At 38.3% G+C, this 23429-nt stretch overlaps 2 protein-coding genes across 3 annotated transcripts; one reads left to right on the top strand and one right to left on the bottom strand.

Annotated features, from left to right (window-relative positions):
- Positions 1 to 19490, top strand: LOC115684862 (structural maintenance of chromosomes protein 5-like). Of its 2 annotated transcripts, XM_030609795.2 has the most exons (30): positions 1 to 196; positions 955 to 1132; positions 1298 to 1451; positions 1955 to 2028; positions 3589 to 3738; positions 3835 to 3939; positions 4010 to 4155; positions 6000 to 6111; positions 6220 to 6375; positions 7263 to 7384; positions 7481 to 7625; positions 7714 to 7779; positions 9457 to 9585; positions 9766 to 9864; positions 9999 to 10164; positions 10252 to 10397; positions 10593 to 10656; positions 10753 to 10877; positions 11050 to 11127; positions 14264 to 14336; positions 14887 to 14990; positions 15130 to 15246; positions 15324 to 15401; positions 16700 to 16799; positions 16878 to 16932; positions 18139 to 18187; positions 18265 to 18352; positions 18436 to 18508; positions 18834 to 18937; positions 19060 to 19490. In XM_030609795.2, the coding sequence occupies exons 1-30, from the start codon at positions 159 to 161 to the stop codon at positions 19125 to 19127; spliced, it is 3162 nt and encodes a 1053-aa protein (XP_030465655.1). In that variant the 5' UTR covers positions 1 to 158; the 3' UTR covers positions 19128 to 19490. The 2 variants fall into 2 exon arrangements, with proteins under 2 accessions (XP_030465655.1, XP_056164913.1); XM_056308938.1 differs by lacking the exons at positions 18265 to 18352; positions 19060 to 19490 and having other exon boundaries at positions 18834 to 18940.
- A 783-nt stretch (positions 19491 to 20273) lies between these two features.
- LOC115684863 (50S ribosomal protein L1, chloroplastic) lies at positions 20274 to 23406 on the bottom strand. Its single transcript, XM_030609796.2, has 7 exons — positions 22958 to 23406; positions 22203 to 22382; positions 22063 to 22117; positions 21720 to 21847; positions 21098 to 21181; positions 20663 to 20788; positions 20274 to 20579 (listed from the first exon to the last, which is right to left on the bottom strand). Exons 1-7 carry the CDS (start codon positions 23315 to 23317, stop codon positions 20442 to 20444), a joined length of 1071 nt encoding a protein of 356 aa, XP_030465656.1. The 5' UTR covers positions 23318 to 23406; the 3' UTR covers positions 20274 to 20441.
- Positions 23407 to 23429: the final 23 nt, after the last annotated feature.

Here is a 23429-nt window from a genome sequence, read left to right as displayed (position 1 = left end):
TTCTCCATACCCCCCTGCGGATGCTTCGCCGTCTCTCCGCGGCAGAACCCTAGCAGGCTCGCTCCTCGCCATGGCTTGATCCGCATCCCCATCCCCCCCGCCCTAGGGTTTCACCGACGCCCTGCCGACCTCTCGAGCTCTAAGCTTCTCGGCGACCGATGGCCGAGCCTCCCGCGAAACGCCCCAAGATCGTCAGGTCCGCACCACCCTTCTCCCTCGCTCCTCTCTCTCTCTCTGCGGAGCCTTTTTGCGTTTGTTCGTTGTTCGTCCCATCTTCCTCCTGAGTCCCGTCATTCGAGAATTGCCGCCGCGAGAACCAGAGCTGGAGCCTTTCTCTTTCTTAACCGGTGATGGTGGGATCGACCGAAGAAACTGATGCTGATATCGCCTGAAACCTTAAGTAGTCGGACTGATGTTTTCTCACTGACAGAATTATGTTTGGTGTGATGTCCCCGGCTCGATTCGTAATCCGAAAAGCAGAGAGTTTGAAAGTGACGAGAATAGGTGATTTGATCGGTTAATTGGGTGGACCAGTAGGTGATTTTTATTTGAAGATTAAGCTAGTGGATTCAATGGGTGACTTGCCCTGAAGTAAAGAAAAGAAATGGGTGGTAAAGTCTGGATGCACATCCAGAGGGGAGATTAGTGAGCCAGCACGGCGCTTAAGCTTGTGCAAAGAAAAATTAACATTGGCCAAGCGGGACGTACGCATTTCTAGAGGGATGTCAGGTTCTTGTGATACGGCCAGGCCAAATTTCTTAGATAGAGCTAAGCTTTGTCTGCTGACCGGATGCATGATTGGAATTAGTCATGGGAATGGAGTCTTTCTACTAATCTTCATCCTCTTTTACAAACCAAAAGATACCTTTTATTCGCTTTCTGGCATTTTCCAAAATGATGTCACATTCTACAATTGCAGAGAGTTGAATTTGTCTTTTTGAACTTTTCTTTCAGGGGAGAAGATGATTACTTGCCCGGGAATATTGTTGAGATTGAACTTCGTAATTTTATGACTTTTGATTACTTGAAATGCAAACCATGCTCGAGATTGAACCTCGTGATTGGTCCAAACGGTTCTGGGAAGAGTTCTATTGTATGTGCCATTGCTTTAGGTCTTGGAGGCGACCCTTCGGTTAGTCATCTTTGGAACTTGATCACTTGTTAGCTTGTTACATATTGTGTGTGTGTGTGTGTGTGTGTGTATGCGTGCGAGTGTCTGTGTGTGTACGTGAGCGCATGTGCAGGTGCACCATGCACAAGTGCATCTATAATTTGTTCAGAATTATGTTACTTGCAGCTGCTTGGAAGAGCAACAAATGTTGGAGCATATGTGAAGCGCGGAGAGGAAAATGGATACATTAAAATTTTCTTGAGAGGGGACACGGAGGAGGAACAGATTATCATCACTCGTAAAATTAGTACTCAGAACAATTCTGACTGGTTGTTTAATGGTAAGACATTTAATGCTTGGCACGAAGTGGAATTTAGGTTTTTATCACCGCATTCACCATTTACCACTTCGTTTCCCGATGATTGTGTTTAGTTGAGATTGGAGGCCTGTATCAAGTAGACAGAAACTAGAATTCCAGATATGTGCATAATGCTGGTGGAGTTGTCTTATGAAACATATGTTTTCTAGGTTTATTGGCGTAGAAATTGACATTATGAGACTGACTGTCGTCACCCATTTTGCTTAGTAGATATATACCGTTGCTGGTTCGCAGCACTTTCTCTAGCACTGTTGCTTCAAATGTAGTTCTCTTTTCAAATTTAGTAGAATTTGCATTTAACAGTTCTATAATTTGATTGCAATTGAGTTTCTAGAAAGCAGATTCTCTTTCTCTCCCAGGATGCATTAACCAATGTTTCAAAATTTTCTGTTGAGTTTCCATTTTCTTTGGGTTGGGTGGAGGGGCGTGAGAGACTCTACTTACTGATACATGGCATGTTTCAGGCAAAGCGGTGCCCAAGAAAGAGATACTCGCTGTTACTCAAAGATTCAACATTCAAGTCAACAATTTAACTCAAGTAAGTTTGGTTTCAGCATTAAGGGTGCTCTATATTCGGACTAACATTCTTTTGCCTTTTTTTTTTTTTATGTAATTAGATTGTTTTGTGGAATGGAGATAGAAGAAACCAAGTAAACATGGTGTATGCATCATGAATTACAAGATGAATTGGGGAATTATATAAAAGAAGGGAGACAACTAATCATTCCTAACTAGATAGTAGTCTTACATCTAAGAATAAACTGCTTAAGCATCTTAGTTTTAACCTGAGCTTTCAAAGGTCCCATTTTTTGAAGCCAGTTGTGCCACAGTATAGGTGATGAAAGAGAAGTTTCAGGTTGGCCCTTGTAATATTGTTGCATAGCAAACGGTCTTTTCACATCTGTTGGCACAACTAATCAAACTCGCTGTCTTGAAAAGCAATTTTGAGGCTTTCTTTAAATTAGTTTAAGCTAAACTTGCAGTCTAGCTTGATCCTACATAAATGTCCTTGAAGCCAAACTGATTTTAGTCTTAAGATATCATAATGTGGCTATCATATTTGTAACTCTTCTTGTTCTTTGGCATGATAATGAAATTCTTATATTGAACAATGTTAAGAAAGTCCAACTCAAAAGATTAAGCTGATAGGTGGAGGGAGACCATAGAAATAAAGGGTTTATTGAAACTTCATAGACAAGCGATGTGAGATGCTTAAACACTCCTTATCACGTGCAAACCAGACTGCAAACTGCATGTAAAGTTGACGAACGGGGAGCCTCACTCACAAATAAATGTGGGGCAAACTTGGCTCATGTACCATGTTAGAAAGTTCAACCTCCGAGCTTAAGTTGATCTGTGGAGGGAGGCCATATGAATATAAGGCCTATTAGAACCCCATAGACAAGCAATGTGAGAGTCCGATGCTTAGTATAATTTATTTAAACTAGATTTACCTATCCTGCTTGTCGTTTTGTGTAAACATCCTTGAAGCCAACCTGCTTTTCCTTTTAGATATTGTGAGTGATCGTCTGGCTATCTCTTCACGTTCTTTGTATGATGGAGGAAAATCCTTTTTTGAAAATAAATTCTGATGATTATTATAATTTCTTTGAAGCTAGAATTACGAGTATTGCTGTGCTTTTAGTGTAAACATCCTCGCAGCCAACCTGCCCTTCCTTTATGATATCACCGTTGTCTGGCTCTGTTCTATTTTCGGGAAAACTGCGGCTTATATGCTCCTGTAAAACTTGTACAGCAGATTTTGTTAAAAATGCAAATTTATGTCTATTTTTATTGAGGTATCATAATTTTATTGTTCTCTATTTTAATGCATGCAGTTCTTCTACATCTAAATTATTTGATTGTTTGTACGAGTAATATGAAATGTTGGTTTGTGCTTTGTTCTTTGAACTTCCTCCTTTTTATGTTTTTTGTCGTCATTTGCATATAGCTTATTTACATATAACACAAGAACGAATTATGAAACAGATTCTCATTTGTTAAATCTCTCACTTGCAACTTTCATAATCAACTCATCTCTTTTCTTGGATGGTTTACTCCATCCTTTTTTCTTTGGTGCATGGCTGTTGGTGTGTAGTTTCTGCCGCAAGACAGGGTCTGTGAATTTGCCAAGTTGACTCCTGTGCAACTTCTGAAAGAGACGGAGAAGGCTGTTGGTGATCCTCAGCTTCCTATCCAGCATGACGCTCTTATTCAGAAGAGTCATGACTTGAAGATTATCGAGCGGGTCCGTTTTATACTTTGTCTCTTTCTTCCTCCTGTCAATGATGTGAGAAGTTTCAGAAATAACCATACTTTCCTGAATTCTTCCACTCTGTTTTAGTCTGTTGAGAGAAATGGAGAAACACTGGATCAGTTGAAAGCCCTTAATGCTGAACAAGAGAAAGATGTTAAGCGTGTACGACAAAGGGAAGCATTGCTAGAAAAGGTTTGTGTTCATTTTTTGTTGATATTGTTCTCATTTGCTTTATTTACATACTTTTGTTGATCATTTGCAGGCTAAGGTGATGAAGAAGAAGTTGCCATGGCTCAAGTATGACATGAAAAAAGCTGAATATATGAAGGCTAAAGAGCTGGAAAATGATGCAAAGAACAAATTAAATGAAGCTGCAAAGACTTTAAATGATTTAAAAGAGCCCATTGAGTATGTAACTTGATCTGTGAGTGTGCTAATGCCTAATAGATGTGGAGGATATGTTCTATTGTACTATTTTTTGTATCTGTATATATGCCTGTTTAAGCAGAATGGACATGTATTCACTGTCTACACGACCTTGTGATATATGTGTTTGTGTGTATTGGAAGGTTGTGCAATGAAACAGAGGATCAAGTAACTAGTCCTACTTAGGTTGGACAAGCCTTGGTTGTTACATGTGTGTAGAAAGTTGCGTATACCTGTAGCAACTAGCAACAGAGGCATTATGTCATTAGGTGGAGTCTGTTATGTGAATCCTTTTGCGCCAATTAACTCAATTCTGTGGATAGTCTTCTGAAAGATCCAAGTGCTCTATACATCTCCTTATTGTCGAATTCCACGTACTTTTTTATCTTTCTTACTCCTCCAAGCTCCATCCAATAATCATATCATCAGTGGAGCATTGGGAGGTCTTCATTTCATGGGACCGAACCATCTAAAACGAGCTTCTCTTATCATATCCTTAGTACGTTGACACCCGACTTTTCCTTGAAAAGATTCATTTCTAATCCAGTCTTTTCACTTTTCTCGAATTTTAATACATCTAATTAGTCATTCTCGTGTTTGCTACTCATTTTGCGCACCTGTTGGTGTTTCACCTCCCAATCATATCAAGTATCAATGGTTTTATTGCTGTCCTGTATTATTTTCCCTTAAGCTTACATTATGTACTACTATTAGTATATATTTCCAGGTTAGGCATTACCATGGTGCCACTTTGCTTATGTACTAAGCAATTGTAGTAGTTGATTGTGCACTTTGAGATGTCACTGGGCTTCTGCAACATCATCCTTGTTATTTCTGGATATCTTTAGCAGTTGGTGTATCAATGAGATCTTTGCTCCAAAGTGTTTGCCTGCAAGAGATGATCTTTGTTGCTCTCACAGCCCATGATCTATTTTCTTTAAAAATTCTAGATCTTTATAATGTAGGAGAACTATGGGTCACAAAAATATGCAAATTGTAGTGCTGATGACATTTCGTAATGTTAGTATGCTAAAGAAATTGGAATGAGATATACTATGGTTAGCTGTTGTGGATGCATTATATGATGGTAGGGTCTTGTGGTGGTATGCTTTCAAGCATTTTTTTTTATAGCAATTCCAATGTTATGTGAATCAAACTGATTTTTCTAGTTATTGTGCTTGATCTTACCAAGTGCAAGTTTGATTATAATATAATCAAGTAGAAGATACTGGTGTATGTATGCATGTCACTTTCATTCTCATTTTGTAGTTTCGTGGCTCGTGTTGATTGCAAAATTTTGCATGACGATACTTGGGATTTTATTGAACAGTATGGATTTTGTCTTTCCACTGAGATTTTTAGTTGTTTTCAGCTGTGGAAAATTGACTTCCATCATGTGGCTGCTCCATTTATTAGGTCAATGAGTAATTTTGATTTTCGAAGTGAGAGTATGGGCCAAAGAATTTTTTTTATCTCTTTTTAGTGCAATAGAGAATTTAATTTAAGAAAGATACCAAGGGGGTACCACCCTTCTAGAAAGTTATATAGAGAGAGTCTACAAAGTCTAACAAACTACTCAAAACGTGTAACCATCTTTTCTTTACATAAAAAAATAAGACTCTAGACTGGAAAATAACCTCAGGTTCTCTCCCTCCAAATAATAAAATTGTTGGAGGAATAGCAGCTTGACGTCTTCTCTTTGTCGGCAGTTAGAGTTATAATTTTTCTTTGGTCAGACATTTAAGTTTAAACTGAACTCCTGCTTTGTTGGGTTTCATTCCTGTTTTGGAACCTTAATTGTTGGCTGATGTATTAACTGGTTATAGGAAACAAAAGAAGGATAAAGTGGCACTGGAAGCTAAATGTAAAAAAGTCGGCAGTCTCATAAGTGACAATGCCAAGAGACGCATGGAAATTATGGAGAAGGAAACCCAATTGGTATAGTGGCTATATTTGTATTCCTTACTCTGTAAAAAATTTGTAGTGATTGTCACTTTCTTAGTTAAAAATTTTCAATTATTGCCGACTTTATTTTCATGCTTTTAGGAGGTGCAAGCACAGGGAAAGTTCAAGGAAATCCAGGATTTGAGGAAGCAAGAAGCATCCCGGCAGCAAAGAATCTTAAGAGCAAAAGAGGAACTTGCTGCTGCTGAATCAGAACTTAAAGATTTGACTTCATACGAGCCACCGACAGCTGAAATTGTATGCCATAACTTATTACTTAAATTTTGTTTTTCATTTTTTTGAGTTGAGTGAAATTCTACTTGAGAAGGAGTTATTCTGAAGCCTGGGTAACAAGGTAAGATACAAAAGCTAAATTCAGAAATGTCGGTGGCCAAATTCCTTAAGAGCAATATCTTTTATTGATTTTCATGACATTGTTCTCGGCAAAGCTCCATAAAAGCTGACAGTCCTAATGCCATTTCTCCAAATGTACTATGCCGTCAGGAATGATTATTTGACTTGCATGTGATGATGTTTAATAGTAGTACCTTTTCCGATTTGCAGGTTCTGAGATGAATATTAAGATGATTAGAGGAATCTCTCTCGCTCTCTCTGTTTCTCTCTCTCTCTCTCTCTAATTCTGAACTAGTGTTGCCAAGGAGGTTATAAATGTGTAGCCTCCAATCTCTCAAGTCATCTTACAGTCTTTATCTTGCAGATTTTTCTTATATAGAACTCTTTGTAGGGGAGAGATGTCAATCCATTGCTACGTGATTTGAAGGAGACACTTTATCGGGATTGTAGTTGGATTTCATTCAATATGCATTTCTCTGTTCTTTTTATAGAGTTTATACGTCAAAAAAGATGTGGTACACTTAACAACCATTAACGATATCAATTATTATAAAGAATGAGCTTGAATAAATAGTGTATTGAAAAAAACACCAGAGTGAGTGTTGAAGGAAATATAATTACACTCATGATATGGCATCCTTATATGGCATAGTCACATAAATCTTATTAAATAGCCAATCTTATTAAAAAACATCAACAGCTCATAGTACCGTTGGACTTTTATTAACTTGCAAGCCTTATTCATCGTCTATCCCTTTTCTCTTGATACTTTGTTTGTTGTCTCTTGTCAGATCAAGTTACGCGCTTCTATCCTAGAAATAGAAGATTCTGAGAGGAACCTGAGGCAGCAAAAGTCAGAGCAGGAAAGAAGTTTGGTTCAACTTAAAATGTCATTGCATCATTGTGTAGACAGGTATAATGATCAGGCACTTAACCCTGTCAAAAATTGCTATTTTCCCCCCTATTTAAATCGGGAAAAATGTGGGTATTTCACTTGCTTTTTTTGTAGGTTGAAGGATATGGAGAGTACAAAGAGCAAACTTCTATATGCGCTAAAACATTCTGGAACTGAGAAGATATATGAAGCTTATCAATGGCTGCAAGAACATCGATCTGCATTGAATAAGGAGGTGTATGGTCCTGTGCTACTTGAGGTACTCAAATAATTCTGTTAATTCAAGTTTTACTTCTAACGGTTATTACCTTCAATTCACTGTTAACTCTATTACACTGTGAAATCAGGTTAATGTTTCAGACAGGGACCATGCTAGTTACTTAGAAGGCCACATCCCTTATTATATGTGGAAGGTACATGTGATGAATGTATCATTTGAAGTTATTTTGTGACACTTTGTTCCTTTCCACTCTGGGCTAGTCTTGATTATATTCTTGTCTAGTAGGTTTTCATTTCTAGGTCATCATTCCTAGTGACATTTTTTGTTATCGACCAGCTTCTGTTGCAAAAGCAAATACCTTTTGTTATCAAAGACTCATGGTGTCTTAAACCATTGCAAAGTTTGGCCCATGTGTTCCAGTATCTACTGGCATAGTACCTGGCAGATGTTATCTTTCCTTTGGCTGGTTGACATGGCCTTCCTTTACTGCGGTACAGTCTAAATGTCTGGCCTGTGTATATTGGCCTATCTGAAGAACGTGACAGTGAGGCACTTGAAAGGGCTGGCGATTTGCCTTTCTCAAGGACCGAGCTGGCTTGAATATGAAATCCAGATTTTTTCAGTGGAATGCTTATTTTTAGTTGAATTGTGGAGATGTATTTGGTGGGCCTGAGGTCTCTAGTTATCAGATGATTAACTTGTGATATGAAAAATATGATGAGCCAGATTATGTCATTAAAACATGAAAGGAAAGCAGCTATTAAGTTCCACTTGAAGCTTTGATGAACATAACTGACACCTGGTAAATTGAGGTAGTAACATAGCTGTCTAGTTGCTAAGCCATGGTAATGGTATATTTTTCAGTCTCTGAGAGAGCTTAACTTCCAGAGTCTAGTTGTTTTATCCACTAATTGGACTTGTGATCCTCATTTCTAACTTATTCCCTCCAAATTGGCCTTCTTCAATCCTTTTATTTGACTAGAAAGTAACATTTTACTCTGGTGATGCATAAACTCCTATTATACACAGTAGTTGCTCGAATATTGTGAAAATCTGCACGACAAGGTAGTCAATTGTTCTTTGCACCATTTGATTGCATATGCTTGCCATGAGCATATTGGCATCATGAAGCCTTTATTGAAGCTATTGCTTCATATCAAGGCTGGATTTCTATTTTGACTATAAAGCCAGCTGTTGGGTTGATGCATTCTCTCTATTTATGGGGTAGTTGAGAATCAGCAAGGGACAGGAATAAGGAAATGCTACATTACGCCCTTGGGTAGCTAGGCTATATATTTTTTACTCCGTCAATATGGAAATCCTAGACTGATTCATATAGGAGTGGAGATATGCATAAGTCCGTGTTGATTGTCTTGACAATTATGCCTCAGGATGCGCGATAGGTAATGAGTTGCGAGTTTCCCTGCAAGTTTTGAGCAGGAGGCATATTGGCAGTTCCAAGAATTCCACAATTATATCCTTTTTTCAGATAACAAATTTGGAGTATGGCTGCTATGCACACAGTATAGCTTTCCTAGGATAATAAGTAAGAACTGTTAATTGGGGCATGGATTTGAGACTTTTTTTTATTTAATTTAACAACGTTTTATTATAGTTGGTTACTTTTTAGAATGTTAGATATACTGCAGTACTGTTCCTTCAGCACACATTCTTTTTTATAGTAATTCTTCTGCACCCAATTTATATTATTATTATTTCTTCTGCACAAGTGCATATATCACTGTCCCTGCATTTCCATATGGTCATTCCCTAATTATATATCTCTTTATTCATCACTCCATTTGGTATTTTTCTCTTCCATCAGTGATAATTTCTCACCCCATTGGATGATGTTCTTACGTGATTTCAGTCTTTCATAACTCAAGATTCTGGGGATCGAGACTTCCTTGTAAAAAATCTCCGGCCATTTGATGTTCCTGTATTGAATTATGTGGGTAAAAGTGGTCGCCATAAAGAACCTCTTCACATTCCAGAGAAGGTATGAACTGACAGGCCAATTTAATGTTGAGAAACCTGAAATTCCTTTTCTTCTGGGTCGTTTTTCTTTTTTTGGCTTTTTTTTTTTTGAGGTGGGGGTTTGAGATAATTTTTTTTTTGGTCGAATGGGTTGAGGTAATTGAAATTCCTTTTATTCACAGTATTTGTGAATGTTGGGCAGTTGCGTGCACTTGGCATCTATTCCCGGCTGGACCAAGTCTTTGATGCTCCTGATGCTGTCAAGGAGGTTATGATCAGTCAATTTGGTCTGGAATACTCGGTATGTTTAAGCCTTCCACAGCAGTCAGTTTTGAATTATGAAGAAAATAAACTCAGTAGCAGGGAGTTTGTTAATTTTAAGTAATGGACAGAACCCTTTTATTTGGCCTCACCACTGTGTTCTTGATTCATCAGTACATTGGAACAACAGAAACTGATCAGAAGGCAGATGACGTTTCAAAGTTGGGAATTTTAGATTTTTGGACTCCAGATAATCACTACAGATGGTCAAGGTCTAGATATGGTAACCATGTTTCAGGGAGTGTGGACCCAGTTGATCGCTCACGTCTTCTCTTGTGTAGTATGTATCCTAGAGACCTTCATAGATCAATATCTTATCTTTGTTGAATTCTGTTTGCTAAATTTTGTCTCCGCACCATTTGCATAGGTTCTGATGCCGGGGAAATAGAAAGGCTGCGATCCAGGAAAAAGGACCTGGAAGATCGTATTAGTGATTTAGAGGAGAGTCTGAAACCACTCCAGTCTGACATAAGACAGATAGAGGATGAAGCTTCGAAGCTTCGGAAGCGGCGGGTATGCAGAAAAGAAATGGAACTTCCATTTTATGCTTGTTTTTGTCATCGGCACTTGTTATTTTTATAAAAAAGTGCCATTGTTTCCTTAATTGGACTAGTTTTTGATATATGAGTGCCAATTTCAGATAGACTTGATGGTGGACGTTATTTGCGACCCATTAATGAAAGACTATTTGCTGTTAATGTCTTGTAGGAGGAGATAGTCAATACTATCAATCATCACAATAGAAAGAAGCAAGAAATGGTAAATCGTGTTGGTAAGTTCAAATTAACAAATCCTTATTAAGACGATATATATCATCGTTATTTGTTTGGCTCATGATCTTGATGGTTGTTTCATTAACCAATTTCAGATCAAAGGAAAAAGAAGTTGGCTTCTCTGCAGGAGGAGGATGACCTGGATACTATTGTGAAAAAGCTTGCTGAGCAGGCTGCTGGATTTAATGCTGAGCGATACAAATGTGCACTTCGTGTGAAGGTCTAGAGTGACCTTGAAGCTCCAGCCCTGTGCTTCTTTTGCCTTTTGAATATTAACTCTGCAATATATTTTGTTGCTGTTTTGTGCCAGAATTTCCTCAAAACATTGACATCTAGCCTGTCTCATTTTCTTAGGAATGTCAGATTCTTAGTTTGCTGTTTACACTCTGCAGGAATTACTTGGTGAGGCTTTTTCTCACAAAAGAAGTTTTGCCGATAAACATATGGCTTCTATTGAGTTTGATGCAAAGGTACTTATTATGCAGTAGCTATACGATGCATCGTTTCTTTTGTTTACCTACGACAAATCCATTATGTTTTTCTTTCACATTCTGTGAATTGAATGGGAACAAATGGAAATGAAGCTAGAGAGACCGCAGTGGGGTCCTGTGTGATAATTTAAGAATAGTAACACTAATACAGTTATCTGGAGCTTCATATGAATGACCTTATTGCCATTCCCTTGTGTTTTCTATTCCTACTTTATCCGTGGAATTTTGTTTCCTTGCTGCCAAAGAAAATGTCAATAGTCTGTCATATGGCATGTTGCAGTAGTAATTCTCAACAAGCTTAAGTGGATCCTCTTGATCATTAGCTATTTTTAGTTTCATTTCTTTGGGATAATAACACTAGGAGTGCCATAACTTTCGTACGGCGCTTACTTGAGTGCCATAACTTTTTTTTCGCTCACTTGAGTGCCACATTGTTGTAAACTCGTTCATTTGAGTGCCATTTCCGGCAAATCGTTCTAAGTGGATTTTTTACTTAATTTTTCGTTCCGACGTGGAATTTTTAAAAGTATATTGAAGTTCAACGTGGAAATATTTGTCTAACATGGCAAGTGTATTAATAAATGTTGTCGTTTCAGCAAAGGACTCTCTCTCTCTCTCTCTCTCCCCTTAAATGCTTGCCCACATAAACGACGACGTTTTTCTATCTCTCTAACCATGCTTCCTCAAACGACAACGTTTTTTTGCTCTCTTTCTTTCTCAACGCTTCCTCTATGAAATTGAAGTGAGCTCTCTCTCTAAAAACTTAGGGCTTTTCTTCTCTTATGAGCACGCTTTGTCTTCTCTACTTAGACACTCGCTCTCTCTCTCTCTCTCTCTGTCGAGTGAGCTCTCGCTCACTCACTCTCTATTGAGCGAGCTCTCACTTCCTCACTGTCATCTTCTCTCACTTGACAAAGAGTAAATGCATGAATGAAGGCAACGACATGGAGGGAAAAATCAGTGCTTGTTATGCAACGAATCTTGGCTTTGTTGATGTAATTGTGAGTCGCTTCTCTGCTTCTGCCCCCCATTGCGAATTTGATAAGCTGATTTGTCCCAATTTGAAGATTTGGGGTTTGAGTTTTGGTTAGGATTCTTGAAGAGAAAAATTGAATTTTGCCCCAATTTTTAAAATAAGGCTAGGGTTCTTCAATAAGATAAGTAAACGACACCGTTTGCCTTCTCAATTGCTGATTTCAGCTTGCTGGCACGCCACGTTGGATGATGTATAATAAATTAATGCCATGTCGGATTTTCCGGCGAGACAAATCACCAATGGCACTCAAGTGATTGACTTTTTAAATTTGTGGCACTCAAGTGAGCAAAAAAAAAGTTATAGTACTCAAGTGAGTGCCGTACGAAAGATATGGCACTCCTAGTGTTCTTATCCCTATTTATTTCTATGATCTGTTTGCTCTTTAGCAGAGTTGTTCTTCATGGTGTATAAGAAGGTACTAGGTATTGATCTTTATCAGTCTTAGATCTTGTCGTATTAACCATTTGAAGATATTTCAAGTTGGAGGATATATATTTCACTTGAATCTCATACGATTCATAGTAACCTATGGCCAGTTTATCTAAGAATATTTCCTTATTTTTCTAATATGTCAGATTAGCATCCTTCTCGAATTATCACTAAGATAGCTCTAGCAGTTAAAGATGTGAATTTTCTTTTTTCCTCCTTTTGGGTTGAGTTTGCTGTCTTACGGATGCAGCTTCATTCTTTATTCCTGCCTTAATTCCTCTTCTGCATCAAAGTTCATCGAGAATTCTGTAAGTGTCTTGCCGGTCTGGTCTTGGCATATGAAAACACATTGGAAAAGGCCAGGATACTTTCATCCATCCATTCGATGTTGGTAATGGTTATAGAGTTTAATGCTCAATGACATTTCTCATGTTGATTCCCCTTATGATTCTTGTTTCCCTTCTTGTTTCACCCTCTGTTAATTGGTGTCCTGTCTTAATCATTGGGAACATGGCCCTGTTTGTTCTTTCTTTTTGTCCTTTCTAATGCTATGATTAGAGGCTGTGGGGAAGATAAGCTGAATCTTTCTAAAGAGTGAAGTTTTCCCCGTTAATTCTTATTACCTAGCTATTGGAAATTCTTTAATACCCCTCCCGCCTCTTTTCTGCTTGAGCTCTCTGGCTTTCAAATGTGCCACCTGAGATCTCCTTCTGCTGGAAGGACTTGGAATAAATATCTCCTCATTGTCTCAGAAAGTGGAAGTTTGTCTCAGTAGACTACTGTTGTTTGTGCAAAGCATCTGGTGAATCCACTCAAATTATTTCTCCACTGTATGTCTCAACAATACTGGAGGTTCTTTCTCAACTTTGGCAATTTGTCTTGGGTATCCTGAGAACCATTATTCAATTGTTTCAGTCTTGAATTCTTCCATTGTGTCTCCATTCCCAAGAATTTTTGGAGTGCAACTTGCTTTGGTGACAAGACAGTGCAATAACAGATAGTTTGAAGGATCAGACTCTCAACCTTATACATCTCTACTTCCTTGAAACGATTATTGAGTTCTTGCACTGATTTTTCCATCTCATAGTGTTGCATCCACTGATACTTGTAACAAAAAAGAGTGTTGTACCAATCGATGTTTTTTCAGTTTTGTTTTAAATGAGTATTGCTCTTGAATATTTCTCATGTAATAGTAATTTAGAACAAGTTCCATGGAGGGAATACAGTTTTGTTTATAAATTAAAGGAGGGGATTGCTATGCCAGGGATCTGTTTAAATTCTTGTAGGAAAAACTGGGCAGGTCACTAGTCAAGTTTTTAGTTTTTCATGTGCATTTTCACAGCAGTCATTTTGCATGCTCAAGGGAGGGATAGTGGATGACCTAAAATGAAGTGATTCAATAGTGCTGGTTTTGCTTTTCATCTTTAGAAGACTCCTAGTATATTTCAAGCTCCCATAACTACTGTGCCTCTTCCATCTTTGGCTTTCAAGTCTCACCTCTCAAGGAGTTCCTTTTCTATTCTCTTTTTGGCTTGTACAACATGGATAATTTGTTGGTTAGTATCATTTTTAATCTGTCATGGATAGTTTTTTATTGGGCTAATATCATCTTAAATCTTACTTCTTTGTATTCCTGTTCTATTTGTTTAGATTAGAGAAATGGAAATCAGTCTCAAGGAGCATGAGAAATTTGCGCTGCAAGCATCATTGCACCTGGAGTATTGTGAGTGTTCTGTGATTTTATTCCTTTTGATTGAAGTACTTTTTTCATATATTTTCCCTATCAAACTAGTAGTAGACCTGCGCACTACATGGGAGTTAAACATGAAAGGGTATTATTAACAACATGTTGTCATGCTATCTTGAGAAGATGTCAGAAAAAAATATAACAGACTATATACAACATATAAAAGAGAAACTTGTAAAATTAAAAAGAGATCACAGAAGGTTTCTGACTATCTCAATACCTTGGGGATGTAAATGAAAGATATTTAGGGTTTTCTGTTAATGTTGATGCTATATAAAAAACTGGAATTCTTGAAAAAGAATTCTTAACCTCGTGTAGATATAGACCAACACTGAGGCATGGCGGTGACACTTTTTTGCTAGTGGCTCTGTTTACCTTGACCGATCATGCTAATCCAGGTTTCCAGGATTTCAGCAGAAACTTTCATTTGCAAGGATTCTGCAGCTGTTTAATTGTTGGATGAGAATTGCAATTGCAGTTTATATGTGCTTACCTCTGGTGAACTTGCAATTTTCTTTATCATCAGGTAAGAAGGAGGTAGAAGATCATAGGCGGCAGCTAGGTGCTGCCAAGCAGCAGGCAGAATCAGTCACAGTGATTACTCCAGAACTTGAAAAGGCATTCCTTGAGGTTGGTCCTTGCTCTAATTTTTTTTTTTTAATAATTTCACCCAAATGCTTAAGCTATCATTTTTGGTTTAGATTTACTAAGCAGTTCACTTGGCAATATTGGTATATATTCCTCAGAGGGTAAACGGATTTGTGTGCAGATACCAACTACTGTTGAGGAACTGGAGGCTGCTATACAAGATAATATTTCTCAAGCTAATTCAATTCTCTTTCTAAACCCCAATATACTGGCAGAATATGAGGATCGTCAGCGCCAGGCAACTCTTGCTCTTTCTTGCTTTTTCATTGGTATCAAACATATGCTACCTCTGCCTTAACTTCACTTAATTTACAGATAGAGGCAATTGCGAGGAAACACGAAGCTGATAAAAGGGAACTGACAAGATGTTTAGCAGAAATAAATGCCCTTAAGGTGAGGGCTTTAGTTGTTGCTTGAAGTTGTTTCTGGATGGGTTAACTACTAGTCTCAAAGCTGAAATGATGTAGCACGCATGTATATACATTTATCTTCACTATGTATGAATGGCCTCTACAGTTTTATCTGGACGTACAAGTTGGCATATATGATGAGTAGATTTGTTTGCCAAATTTGAGCATGATCTTACTAGAAATTGCTGTTTTCCGTTCAGTTATGCATCCAGGAGGTTTCATGCAAAATAATGTCCTAATACTGTATTGTAACATTTATTATTAAGGCAACGTGGCTCAATTAATGCAATGATCTCTTTCTCATTAGTGCTAAAACTTGGTCCAATTGTCGTATATGTCACTATAAGATTTGCCATCTTAAGTTTTTGCAATTACTCGCTTTGTTGGGTGTATTAACAAATGAAAGGCAAATTTTCGGCCATAATAAGTCGTGTGATAGGGTAAATGGAAAGCCTGAACCATTTGACTTCGTTATGCTTCATGGATATTCTACATTAATTCTGATGATGCCTATGCTTTTGTGGATGTTTATCTGTAAATTGTGCAATTACCGTATACAGTCTAACGTAGTTTTGGGTGAAAACCTCATTTAGTTGAAAAGAGAAGCAATGGGGGGTCAAGTCGTACAGTTTCATGATCCAAAGTAGAAATCATATTGAAAACAGTTTGTTTGGTTCGATAGATTTTCCTTTGGGGAATGAAATTCCAGCGAGAAGCTATTCACCTTTTGGTTCCAGTGATGCTGGTGAAGAAAATTATGGGTACAAAAAAATGGATTAGAATATTAGTGTGAGGATCCTTCAGGCTCTTCTGGATTATACAACGGAAAAAAAAGAAGAGAGCTCCATTTTCCCCATGAAGTTTGTCTCCTGGTATTTTGTATGCTTATGTAATATATAGCCAATAGCAAATTGAAAGTGCAACTACTAGGTGGACGGCTTAAGTTTTTGGCATTTTGCCATATAAGCCTATGTAAAATTTTTGGAATAATCACAAGTGTTGAGAGCATTTAGTCATCAAGACTAGAGACAAGTGCAACATTGTTTCATGCATTTAACTGTTACTTGTGATTATTTTTTCGATTGTATCGGTGTTGTTTTTCTTTCCTTTTCTTTTGTCATTATAAGTAACTGTTGTTTAGTTATTATAATTTTGTTTTCCGGTTTGCGCTGTTATCATTGGTTTTCTCCAAGATGCATGTGTTAACTACAGGATTGCTTCTACCAGCATCCTCATGAGTTGATTTTCTCTGTAGAAGTTCTGATGTGAAACTCTCTGCAGGAATACTGGCTGCCTACCTTGAGAAATATTGTGAGTCAGATTAACGAAACTTTTAGTCATAATTTCCAAGAGATGGCTGTTGCAGGGGAGGTTTCATTGGGTGTGTATGTGATTTTAAAGATAATTTTTTTATTTGCTGGAAAGATTACATACTCACTTATTCAATGGTATTGTCCAGATGAGCATGGCTCAGACTTTGATCAATATGGAATACTTATAAAAGTGAAATTCAGGTATATGGATTCGAGCTTGCCATAGTTTCTATTAAGTCTGTTCGACTTTGCTTCATGTTTTAACTGACTTTTGAATGAACTTATTGCCTGTATACAAGAGATATCTTTATCGAGGAAATTATTAAGATCAATGTGAAGAAGCGTGTGCCTGACTTGAAAACTATTTTGGCAGAAGTTACTTCTATGATCCATTGACGGCTTGAAATTTATTACACTATCTCACGTTGTTTCTCTACGGGTTTATATGAGCATTATATGCACAAAGTCTCCCTCCATTTAGTAGTTTACGGTTTTGGATTGGACTTTCTAACATGATTACAGAGTCAAGTTTTGCCTCAGGTTTATTTTGCTTGTCTTCTTTTTTCAATGGCATGTGTTGTTTGCAGTCTTGTATGCATGTAAGCAGGGGTGCTAAAGTATCCCATATCGCTTGTCATTGGAGTTTATATAAGCTTTATATGCTTGTAATCTACCTTTGTTTAATAGTTTAAGCTTTTGGGTTATCAATGTAAATTAGTTTATCCAGAATCATTCCTATTCAGTTAATTACGTTTATCAGTTTCAGGGTTATATCAAGAAAAGGAATTGATATAACTATTAATGTGAGTATCGTCAACTTGATCAGTTTGCGCTACCATCGTCAAATATCTTTATGGAGACCTTTGGGATTCTATGGGAGGATTGTAATAATCATGTTAATGAATTTGGTAGTTCAAAGGATGTTCGATGTTCCGGCCATCAGTTGGTCAACAAATGGGAGCTAATTGCTTTCTTTCCTTTAAGTGGATTCTTGAAACAGAGTAATTATTATGAGATCAATGGAATGTGAAAGCATAATTATTATCTTTTTCTTCATGGGTAATTTCTAAGGTTTTCACAAAAGGTTTATGGAGTCAAACTTTGGAAGGATACGGTTTAACTCAGAAATAAAGCACTGGTCACTCTTACATGAATTTTTGGTTATATTTGAGTCTTTCCATTCTGTGAAATATGTTACAATCATGGGTTACCAAAGAAGAAACTGCTTCAGTTTAAGCACTTCTTTTGCAGTTTCTATATGAAATGCACTATTATCCAGTCTTGCCATAGAGCCGCTGTGTTACTCTGCCTTACATGGAGTGCTTTTCTAAGTCACTGTTTGTCGGTATTATTATATACTGGTTCCATTGTTTATTCTGATGTTAATCCTCTTGTGTGGTAAATCAGGCAAGCTGGACAACTTCAAGTTCTTAGCGCTCACCACCAATCTGGAGGGGTACTTGGTAGTCTAAATATTTAATTTTTCATTGCTTAAAGCATGACGGGAGTGGGTAACATATTTTTGAAATACAGGAACGCTCCGTATCAACTATTCTTTATCTTGTTTCCCTTCAAGACCTGACTAACTGTCCATTTAGGGTGGTTGATGAGATAAATCAAGGTCTTGCTGCCACTTGGTACTCTTGAGCTGTTGACGTGAATAATACCTAGGAACATTTCTCTGATATCTTTTGGTTCTTCCAGGAATGGACCCTATCAATGAAAGAAAGATGTTTCAGCAATTAGTCAGATCTGCCAGCCAACCCAATACACCCCAGTAAGCAAACCTACGAGTGATGCAGATAACTTCCGCATTTATTTATTAGGATAGCCTAGATACGTTGTTGATTCCGTTCATCCCCCAATGTGTGGAATGTATAGGTCCCAATTTTGAGCATGGTATGCAGCACAGTAAGAATGCTTGAAATCTTTTATATTTTTTTCTGTTCAAGATTAAATAGACAATGCTATTTGGTTTATAGCCTCTAATTATGAAAGATTTGTTAATTTCCTTGCCAAGAAAGAAAACAATTCTATTTGGATTTGTCACACCGAGAGAGAGAGAGAGGAATAAAATAATTTGTTCAAACCACATGGTGCAGGTGTTTTCTTCTTACTCCAAAGTTGCTACCGGATTTGGAATACAGCGAAGCATGTAGCATCCTGAATATAATGAATGGGCCTTGGATAGAGCAGCCTTCGAAAGGTCATACACCACCATTTGTTTAACAGAATGTTTAGTTTTCCCTTTGTTTGATATTTGTGCACTTCTCATTTTTACCTATAAAGTCACGTTGAAGCTCTACTTATTATGTTGCGTTGATGCAGTGTGGAGCAGCGGTGAGTGTTGGCGTTCAGTCACAGGCTTGGTTGGCAAAAGTCGATGCCGATATTGATCTCTACTATATTTATTGCATGGATGTAATAACATTTGGTAGTGTGATGCGAGACATTTTCTGCCTACATGTCAGTTTTGTGTCAAATATGCCTCCTAAGTTTTGGTGCTGGGCATTAGAGTTTTCTTAGTTCTTGTATAGAAAAAATAAAGGTTGCATCTGGATTTACGAGCACCATAGTATTTAACATGTCAGTCAGTAATGCCCCTGGTGCTCATGGGACGCTGTTGACATTGCTGCTCGGTGACAAATTGCCGCGCTGTTCTTTGTATAGATTGTAGTTAACTGACTTGGCACAGTAATGTCGACTAATCTAAATAGTAAATGATATTGGTGTAGCCTCCACATTGAGCTCCGGCTGAAGTTGTCAGATTTCTGTTGAACATTTTATCAAATCTAAGGGATAATGGGAAAACCTTACGAAATTTCCTTCAAACTGCGCCTTGTTTTCTCTGTTGCTGATCAGCGCCTAAAATGTTTTCTGCTCATTTTACCATCCAAGCTGAAACATCTGATCCGACACTATGATCGAAGACAAAGCATTATGATCTGGGGTTTGTGCAGCTAAGTCAAGATGATGTTAAGTTTCCTGAATGCCACTTTGGCCATACTCTGGCTCCATCTTGAATTCCAGACCGGATGGAATTCTACAAGGACCACTCACAACCGTAAAGCTAACTTCTTTCCTTCAGGAGGGTGAAAAGTCATTTTCAGTGGTTCATCAATGTACTTTACGGAGAGGGGCCACCTTTTTCTGCACTTAGCGTTCCATGAGGTAGGTAAATGATCTTATTAATCAATCCAGGAATCTGCGCCCACGGAAGACAAATCACTCCATGAAGTGAAACTTAATCTGAAAAAGGCCATATCTTGCCGGCTTGCTATGTTTGAAATTGCCCAAGGCAGGCATAAGGGTTTTCTGCACATAATGTGCATGGGGTTTTCTCTTCTCTTGGACGTCGCATTCCGAAGTTCCTAATAAAATTCATATACTGCTAATCTTGCCGTTTGATGACTTATAAAATAGGACCCTCTAACCATCAAAGCACATGTACAACATGCTGGTATATCACCTTAATTTAAGGTGCAAGCACTGAGTGTAAGGTCCCAATTCATCTTAGTATTTTGCTCATGCCCACAGCCATCTATAGAAGCAAATAGATATTTTGAGGCCATCAATGAAATGTACTTCGCGACATGCAATCCCTCATATGATTGCTCTCACTTTCATATCCCTCTATGGACAATGTCATTCCTCAATACTCAAAGAGGTAAGAACACGAACCCAGGCAAGACAATTTACAGCCTTACTGTTTAGGCATTTGATGGGAGCTTGTAATCAAGCATCTCCCTTATGTTTAACCGAATAGATGGCCCCATTGAGGAGCATATGTGTGCACTTTTCCAATACACTCCTTTTGCGCCAGATGGCTTGTTTGCTTCTATAGATTTCTGTCGAAGAAACACAGCAGATATTTAGTATACTATCAGCATGATGACGAAACAACTCATCTCATAGGAGCATGAGAACATACTACTGCGGCAAGAAAATTCACGAGGAGGTCTTCTGCGGGAAAGTCAACTTTTCCAAAAGGTATGTGAACAATCCCAGTCTTGTCCGCTCTGTATTCAACTTTCCCCTGCTTAAATTCTGCAATAGCCTGAAATAACAATTCGGCATGGTCATTCCTCCTACCTACCACGAAGCCTGTATAATTACGTATCAGCTAATTAAAAGAACCAACAGTGCCACATATACTAGCCTTGCGGCTACTCTCTCAACTGCCATCCATAGATCATAGGATGCACAACAACGTTGACTTTCTATATCTCATTAATAAATCAAGCAATTACATGTTTTATGGACTTACTCTTGACAGAGTTTGCAGAATAACAAATGAACTACTTAGTACATCTGATGCAACCACTGCAGAACAAAAAAGCATGAAAATTTGCCTGTTCAACTATACCTGAGGTATGTTAGTTGTCACTGTGCCAGCTTTTGGATTTGGCATGAGTCCTCGTGGTCCAAGAAGCTTTCCTAAACTGGCAACCTGACACACAGTAAATACTTTATGAAAATACAAACCAGAAATCTTAGAGCTTGGATATGTGCATAGATAGCAAGTTCCTGACAGAAGTTCATCAAGAAGCCCGTGAGCAAAAGTTACCAGTTAAAGATCAGCTAGATAAACCTTCAGTGTCCCTCTTAACCAATTGCACAGGAATATTTTGCAGGCATATCAAATAAGACCGGCTAAAACACTATCAGAGAAAGGCAATTTCTACTTTAGCTTCCAAATGAATCAACCAAATCCTGAGAAATGTGTAAAACACACACACACACCCCTTAAAAGTTGAATTCCATCTGAACCATCATCATCATCATGTATAATATGAGATGAGCCACCAGTACCAGCGCAAAATTATATGCTTACCAAAGATTTGCAACTTGTCAGGACAACATATCATAGGGAGAAGACATGTTACTTCACAGTTCTTCGTCAGACAAGATTTAGAAGTTACTTCAAGCACATGGAAGCAGAAGTTCGGATAAACAAATAATCAGTCATATAAATAGCAGAGAAGCACCTTGGGCATCATATCTGGGGAAGCAATTAATTTGTCAAAATCCATGAATCCTCCCTTGATCTGTTCTATCAAGTCCTCTCCTCCAACTAAATCTGCTCCTGCATTCTTTGCCTCATCGAACTTTTCACCTACAGATGATCAGCACCTCCATGATGAGTCAAAGCAACAATAACTATGTTGCTGTCCAATGAAAATTCATCAAGTGTGTTTACTTCCAAGTCAATGCTTGATACGCGGTTCAGATGACAAGTGGATAATATAATGACAGTTCTGAGTTCACCATCATTCATCAAAGCATGAGTCGGCTTAATAAGCAAAATGATACTGAGGATTGAGCTACCACCTTGAGTAAGCACAGCCACTTTGACGGTCTGTCCAGTTCCTTTGGGTAAGTTCACCTAGAGACAGAGATTATTGGACTATGAGGAAAATCTATTTGACAGAAACATGAGTTCAAGGTATGAAGCAAGCAAGAGAACTCACAGTCGCCCTCAGCTGTTGATCATTGTACTTAGGGTCGATGTTCAGCCGGAAATGGGCTTCAGCAGTTTCGACAAACTTGCTACGTGCCGTCTCTTTCAGCAAGGAAATTGCCGCACTCAGGTCATACTCCTTTTTGTTTTCTCTAAGTTTCTGAATTTCCAAGAATCTCTTCGACCTCGTCTGGCATTTAAAAGATGTAAATTAACCAGGGCAAGCGAGAATAAAGAAAAATGACAAAATGCTTGCTAAAACTTTGATAAGAGCAATATATGAACATGACTTGAGCTCCGCAATTTGGACTTATACCAGGTGCCAAGGTATAGGTAGATCTTATTGTAAATCATCATAAAGAGCTCTGAGAATTTCAGAAAGTAAAACTTGAAAACCGAACTTAGAAGTCGTACTTCTCATAAGAATCACTACTTGATTTTTCCAACTATCCAACAACAAAAATCAGAGATTATAAAGGAAAAAGAAGTAAGACAAACGATGATACATCATGAATCATAAGCACATGTTAAGTGAACAAACCAACAAACCATGAAATCTGTTAAGAGGCTCGTTCTTCTAATCCTTAGACAACTAAATTCCAGTGGGCATTTTTCTAATGACTAGTAGGATAATTAAGCCAAGTCATGGAAAAGAATCATCTTTCTTCCTCATACTCGGATTGAACAGTCGAACTAAGACAATAAGTAAAAAAAAAAAAAAACTAGTGCCAACACAAGAACCCTACTAATACACAAACTACATACTCTGTCCCTCTTGAGTGGCAAAGCCGCTTTCCCTTTCTTAGGCTTGGGCGGGGCAACGGTGGAAACAGCAGCGCCTTCTTTGGATTCCTCCGCCCCTTCCTCAACCACCTCCGCCTCTGCGGCAGAGGCCACGGCGGCCACCACAAGGCCGAGAGAGCTGCCGCGACCGGAGTCGTGGTGCCTGGTTCTGGAATCATCCAAGCAGCAGAAATTGAGGGAGTTGAGAATCAAGGGAGAGAGGAAGGAAGAGCGGTGATTCTTGAAGGAGAGGAGAGAGGAGGTGAGCTCCTGGGCTGCGGATAGGGAGGAGGACGGCGAGCGCGCTAGGGCCACCGGCGACGGCGTTGCGCAAGACGCCATTTTTTTTTTTTTTTGGGGTCTAGTGCTTGGCTTTGAGAGAGCGGAGGACTGTCGATGCTATACCAAGGGGAAGATTGAAAGAAGATGAGATAAGAGGAGCTGTTATCCTGTT

The sequence above is a fragment of the Syzygium oleosum genome, unplaced genomic scaffold (assembly GCF_021117445.2).
Source record: "Syzygium oleosum isolate NSW1041296 unplaced genomic scaffold, Sole_v2.1 Sole_v2.02, whole genome shotgun sequence".
In the NCBI taxonomy this organism is placed as follows: Eukaryota; Viridiplantae; Streptophyta; class Magnoliopsida; order Myrtales; family Myrtaceae; genus Syzygium; species Syzygium oleosum.
The sequence above is the reverse complement of the archived record's forward strand: the minus strand, read 5'-3'. Positions and strand labels throughout refer to the sequence as shown.